The 6,857-nt window shown below is 33.5% G+C and overlaps 1 protein-coding gene across 1 annotated transcript in view; it reads left to right on the top strand.

Annotated features, from left to right (window-relative positions):
* Nucleotides 1-5,326: 5,326 nt before the first annotated feature.
* Nucleotides 5,327-6,857, top strand: part of LOC137615920 (uncharacterized) — a 4,965-nt gene continuing 3,434 nt past the window's right edge. Inside the window, exons 1-3 of the mRNA XM_068345609.1 lie at nt 5,327-5,344; nt 5,988-6,156; nt 6,386-6,501. Of these exons, the coding sequence (XP_068201710.1) occupies nt 5,327-5,344; nt 5,988-6,156; nt 6,386-6,501 (303 nt within the window). The remainder of the gene's footprint in view (nt 5,345-5,987; nt 6,157-6,385; nt 6,502-6,857) is intronic.

Genomic DNA, 6,857 nt, shown 5'->3' with positions numbered 1-6,857 from the left:
CATGAGATTAGAGTATATGGCTAAGTCATTAGATGTTAAAATCAACTAAGCCCAGAGCGTGAGACTACAGTATATGGCTAAGTTATTAGATGTTAAAATCAACTAAGATTATAGCATAATACTAGAGTATATGGTCAAGTTATTATATGTTAATATCAACTAAGATTAGAACATGGGACTACAGTATATGGCCAAGTTATTAGATGTTAAAATAAACTAAGATCATAGCATGATACTACAGTATATGGCCAAGATATTAGTTGTTAAAATCAGCTAAGATCAGAGCATGGGACTACAGTATATAGCCAAATTATTAGATGTTAAAATTAGCTAAGATCAGAGCATGGGACTACAGTATATGTCCAAGTTATTAGATGTTAAAATCAGCTAAGATCAGAGCATGGGACTACAGTATATGTCCAAGTTATTAGATGTTAAAATCAGCTAAGATCAGAGCATGGGACTACAGTATATGTCCAAGTTATTAGATGTTAAAATCAGCTAAGATCAGAGCATGGGACTACAGTATATGGCCAAGTTGTTATATGTTTATATCAACTAATATCAGAACCCGAGACTACAGCATATGGCCAAGGTATTGTATGTTAAAATCAACAAAGACCAGAGCATGAGACTACACTATATGGACAAGATAATAGATGTTAAAATCAGAGAAGATCAAAGCATAGGGACTATAGTAGATGGCCAGGGTATTAAATGTGATTTCAGTTTGTTGTCGTACAATAGTTTGTCTTTTCTCGTGATCACAGCTCGTTTCATGTTTTATGGATTATTGGTGGATTTTAAGCTAGAGACTTGATAGGTTATGGAAACTTGGAAGCTGACTATTTTCTTAAATAGTTTTGCTCTTTATTGGGGAAATTTGAAGGAAATTTTAAAAACAAAGAAAATTACTTTTTATGGGAATATCATAGGAAGGAGAAAATAAACCTCCGAACACAAAATATCTTTAATAAGTAAAGGTGCTATTTTCGAAAGTAAATCTAGTGAACAAATGTTGTGAAAGAATCCGCTATATAAAGTAGAGAAATATGAACAATTCTTTGAATTAGAAAAGATGATGAAATATGAAGTTTTACTAAAATAAATAAAAGTGTACTTCAAAATAGGAAGCCGTTTTTTTATGAAAATGAAGTGATTAATTAGTGTTACAACTTTTACAGATACTCGCGTGCCTGGTTTGAAAAAAAAATCCAGTACCATTAATTTGCCAAGTAATTAAAGGTTTTTCATAGATTTCTGATTAACACGCAATATTTGCTATTGATGCTGCAATTAAATTGAGGCCATTAAGTTAAGATAACATTAATTTATCTATACTTAATGTCCAATCATATAATTGGGCTTAGTCCCGCAACTAGGTTGTGTCATTCTTGCACGGACTGACTTTCATTAAAGATTTTCAGACACTTGACTGCTGAATATAATTATCCTTTTAACTTTAATGTTGAAAATAAGAATAAATATACATTTTTCGAATCGGCTATAAATAAATTCCCTTGAGCTTTGGGTGTGTCAGTAATGTTCCAATAAAGACAATGAATATACAGTACTTTTCACTGAGTCTTGAAAGCTCGATATTAACTTAAGGGCACCAGTCGTGGTACAACACTGTTACAACTGATGCAAAATTTATTGCCTTTGTTATTATTATTATTATTATTATTATTATTATTATTATTATTATTATTATTACCTGTCAAGCTACAGCACTAGTTGGGAAAGCAGGATGCTATAAGCTTAAGGGCTCCAACAGGGAAAATAGCCCAGTGGGGAAAGGAAATGAATAAACTACAAGAGGATTAATGAAAAATTGAATAAACTATTTTAAGAACAATAACATTAGAATAAATGATCCACATATACACTACAATAGTGTGCCCGAGTGTACTCTCAAGCAAGAGAACTCTACCTCAAGACAGTGGTAGACCATGGTACAGAGGAAATGGCACTACCTAAGACTAGAGAACAATGGTTTGATTTTGGAGTGTCTTTCTCCTACAAGAACTGTTTACCATAGCTAGAGTCTCTTCTACCTTTACCAAGAGGAAAGTAGCCACAGAACAATTACGGTACAGAAATTAACCCCTTGAGCGAAGAAGAATTGTTTAGTAATCTCGATGTAGTCAGGTGTATGAGGACTCAAGAGAATATGGAAAGAATAGACCAGACTATTCGGTACACGTGTAGGCAAAGAAAATGAGCCGTAACAAGAGAGAGGGATCCAATGTAGTACAGTCTGACCAGTCAAAGGACCAAGAACTCTCTAACGGTAGTATCTCAACGGGTGGCTGGTGCCCTGGCCAACCTACTCCCTGCTTGGGAATCAAATAGTATATAACAAATGCGGTAATTCGTGAGGTGGCAGGGGTGTCAAATGTAAACGATATAGTTACATTTTCAGGGTGGAAATGGCTGGGGCATATTTTAAGAAGGGAAGAGGAGTGAGTCTATATTAAATTTTTTTCAATGAGGCGCATTTGCACTCGACTCGCAGCGGTGCCCTTTTAGCTCGGAAATGTTTCCTGCTATCTGATTGGTTAGAATTATCTTGTCCAACCAATCAGCGATTAGGAAACTTTTCCGAGCTAAAAGGGCATCCCTGCGAGTCGGTGAAAATCTGCTTCACTAAAAAGAATTGACTATAGGATGTAGGCTACGTGAATGGAAGCTGCTAGGCGGGAAATGACGTGGTAGACCGAGAGAAACATGGCTGGTGACAATGTGAAGGGAAGTTGGATCTGAGAATTGGGTTGAGCTCAGAGCGGTGGTACTTGCAGGAGATATATGACGTGAATTCACTGAGGCTCAATGCATCCAGTGTGTGTGTCAGAGGATTATGTAATATTCTTACTACGTTATTTTAGAGGGTTCAATCGTCCTAGGGTGCAAGAGAAGTCTAAATCAATCAACCAATCATCCTTTTTTCCGATAATTAGCATATGCGGATTGAAAATCAGAATGCAAGAGAGAAGTCATTAATAATACAGAACAGAACTACAAACTTTAATATATTCCTATCTACTACAAGACTCAAATGACGACACGGACCACAAGGCTGCAGTATGGCCGTTGAAACCTGTCTTATTTGTTTTGTTGTAGAATTTATAAATATTCTTCAGACTTTTCTTACTTTTCCTGTGACATGGGCAACTTACAATTGATTTTTGGGGCTTATAATGTCTCACAATCAGCAAGTTAAAAGCAGAACACCCTCTTCTTGAGGGTACACTTGAGAACACTGTTCTATCTTACTTCTCTTCCTCTTGTTTTTGTTTAAGTTTTTATGGTTTATATATGAAATATCTATTTTAATGTTGCTGCTGTTCATAAAATATTTTATTTTAATTGTGCATTATTTCTCTTGTAGCTTATTTGTTTCTTTGTTTCCTTTCCTCACGGGGCAATTTTCTCTGCTGGAGCCCCCGGGCTTACAGGATAAATCACATACTACATTAAATTAGAGATTGAATTTAATCAAAAAAGGGCTTAAAATAAGATTGTAACTATAATTCAGGTTGAAGAGATAAGAATATCATAGAAGCTTGGCGTACACTTTTTTTTTGATATCCCACAAGGACAAAAGTACAATTTTCTTTCTAGAAATCAATTGACCAGTGTCTAAAGGGCAGCACAGATGATCCAAGTAGGCTAATGGCAAATAGGTTCGGTTCAGTTTCGGAATTGAAAATCTAAGTTGCTATAACTTAAATAGAATTGTCATGCTAATTAGAAAAGTACATAAGTATCTTTCACAGAATTCAGCACAAAACGCCATCTATTTCCTACTAATTATCTACAAACTAGAACGCACATAAACACAACAGTACCTTTTATTTGCTACATTGATAAACACTCTTTAGGTACACAGACCTGGTTAGTAAAGAAGATAGATAAAAAGAAGAAAACCAATGTTTATTAATTATATCCCAAAGTGTCTCGGTGTCCATCAGTGAAAAACTGCAATACCCGGATATACACTTGAATGAATGTAAATGATGCACGATGTAATTAAATACGGAAAATACCAGACATAAAAAACCCTTAGAGTGACAGCAGAGCTGAGGTTAAACCTTAGAGGAGGCGTGGTTTCGGTACTTATTAAGGTGTATTTGCGGAACTTGAAGCCCAGAGAGTTCCCGAAGGCGAAGGTAGCTAGTACGAGTCTACTATTTCTGCTTGCAAGAAACATACCAGTCTGAAGACATGAAATTGGTAATATTATATAAATGAGTTTTTAAGTTTACGAGTGCACAAAAGAAGTAGAAGCTGGATGGTTGTATACTTAACTTTGCCAACCAAATCTATTAAATTTTATATATTGAGTTTTTAAGTTTACGAGTGCACAAACGAAATAGAAGCTGGATGGTTGTATACTTAACTTTGCCAACCAAATCTATTATTATATTTTGGATTTACTAGAGCCGATGTCTTTTTTCATTATACGCTTTTTTATCGTTGGATAGATTTTATTACAATAAATTTATTAGACGTTAGTGAAAGAATTATAGCTCTGAATGCTGTTTTAAGTTGTGTTTGGGGGACCTGATGTGATTAATTTGAATATGATTGATTTATTCAATTCCATTTGAAATTACACTTCGATGTTTTTAGTATTATATAAAAACTACATAAATATGTATAGATGTGCGTGAGTATACTTATATATATATATATATATATATATATATATATATATATATATATATATATATATATTTTATATATATATATATATATATATATATATATATATATATATATATATATATATATATATATATATATGTGTGTGTATGTATATATATATATATATATATATATATATATATATATATATATATATGTATATATATATATATACACATATATATATATATACACACATACACACACACACACACACATATATATATATATATATATATATATATATATATATATATATATATATATATATATATATATATATATATATATATATTCTCCCATTTCCCTTCCAAGGGTGGCTTTGGCTATAGACAAAAATGAAAACAGTGGTCACTGTTACATTTAACATCTAAATCATTTACGAAAACTTTCACGAATGAGCTGTTTCATGGTCAACCCCCCCCTCTCTCTCTCTCTCTCTCTCTCTCTCTCTCTCTCTCTCTCTCTCTCTCTCTCTCTCCAACCTTTAGATGGAATGTTATCCTTTATTTTTATTGAACACAGAACGGGATTTTATCTATGGGACTAGTGATGGTTCTTCTCGCGGATGGAAGCCTCTCTTTGCTTCAAGAAGAGCCAGTAGGCCTAGAGGCAGATGGACTCATTCGTAAAGGTAAGTTGAAAATTAATTCTTGCCTAAGATGAAAAATAGTGTAATCGTGTTTTTTGACGGATGTCATCTTTAAAGGATAGATGGTAAGATGGCTAACTCGTTACAATATTCTCTAGTTATCAATCCAACATGGCCGTCAGTTTGGGATAGGACGTTGTAAGAAATTATGAGTTTCAAAGAACTAAAATATCCAATGTGCTGATTTTTGTGTTATAATTCTCATCCACTTAAAGAGAATGCCTCCGGAGATTTCAGGAGTAATTCATATCCCAAATCTAAATTGAAAATTGATAGAAAAATAACGACTGAAATGTAAAGTGCAACTGATGTAGTGATGCATGTAGGCTACACGACATTAAGCGCATCTTGCTCCGAATTTGAAATAATAACTTCGACCTTGACGACTGAACGCCGACTAGTCGCAGACAACATTCTCGATCATTCATTCATTATAGATTGCCCAGCCTTATTGCTGGACACGGGCTTTTGCGTTGGCAGCCCGTCTATTCTCGATCAGCGAGTACGGCCAAAGAAAGTCGTTGGACGAATTGTAGGCCTAGAACTGAGTCTGTGCATGAAATTTTGTATCTTGGAAAATGACTCGAGTAAACTTGGGGAAAATAATGGAATAAATTAGACCTAGTGTAATTTACGTGAGAAATATGTGTGTAATTGTGATATTACTTGTAACAAACGTTATCCATCTAAATACTACCAATTCTACCAAACAGAAAAGTCGTTTTGCGTGACCTACCCTACGAAGACGTACAGAAATGAGGTCAACGAATTTGCAGTTGAAAGAGACGGTGGAGGTAAAGCTGTTTCTCTTATTTTTGCTGCCATAACGTCTATACATGCATAAATACTTATTATTTACTATCATATTATAATAATCTTTATATACATTAATTTGGATAAACTTACTTAGAATATATAAACCGTGATATCAATATATTCTTCATCTACTCTAATCTAAATGAAATGATTGAGAAGCACTACTATAGACATAAATTTTTCTTTAGTAACATTTTCCCCCACCAGATGGCAATAGTGACAAGATTCTGGAGAAATACCTTGGACATCTAGCTGAGGCAATTCAGAAGAAATTGAAAGAAGCAATACCACGCAAGTTCGTGATACCCGGATTTAACACAAAGGTCTGAAGGTTTAAATGTTACTCATGAGTGGCAGAAAAGAACCGATTTATTTTGTGCTGTTTAGATATTTTCTATACGAATATTCTATAGTTGATTTGTACAACTATTAAAAAGGATGATGACAATAATAGTAGTGATAGTAATAATCTAACATCATCAAATATCGAGGTCACAACTATTTCTATAATGATATGATTATCCCTAATATAACCTGTGCTAATTGATTAATACAAAATAGTAGTTAGGATACAAAATACAATGATGTCATTATTAAATAAAGTTTTTACTTCTCAGCAGGAAAAAATCTTTCCAGTGAGACACCATATATATATATATATATATATATATATATATAT

Source organism: Palaemon carinicauda, chromosome 2, assembly GCF_036898095.1.
Source record: "Palaemon carinicauda isolate YSFRI2023 chromosome 2, ASM3689809v2, whole genome shotgun sequence".
NCBI lineage: Eukaryota > Metazoa > Arthropoda > Malacostraca > Decapoda > Palaemonidae > Palaemon > Palaemon carinicauda.
This window is presented reverse-complemented; position numbering and strand designations above follow the sequence as displayed.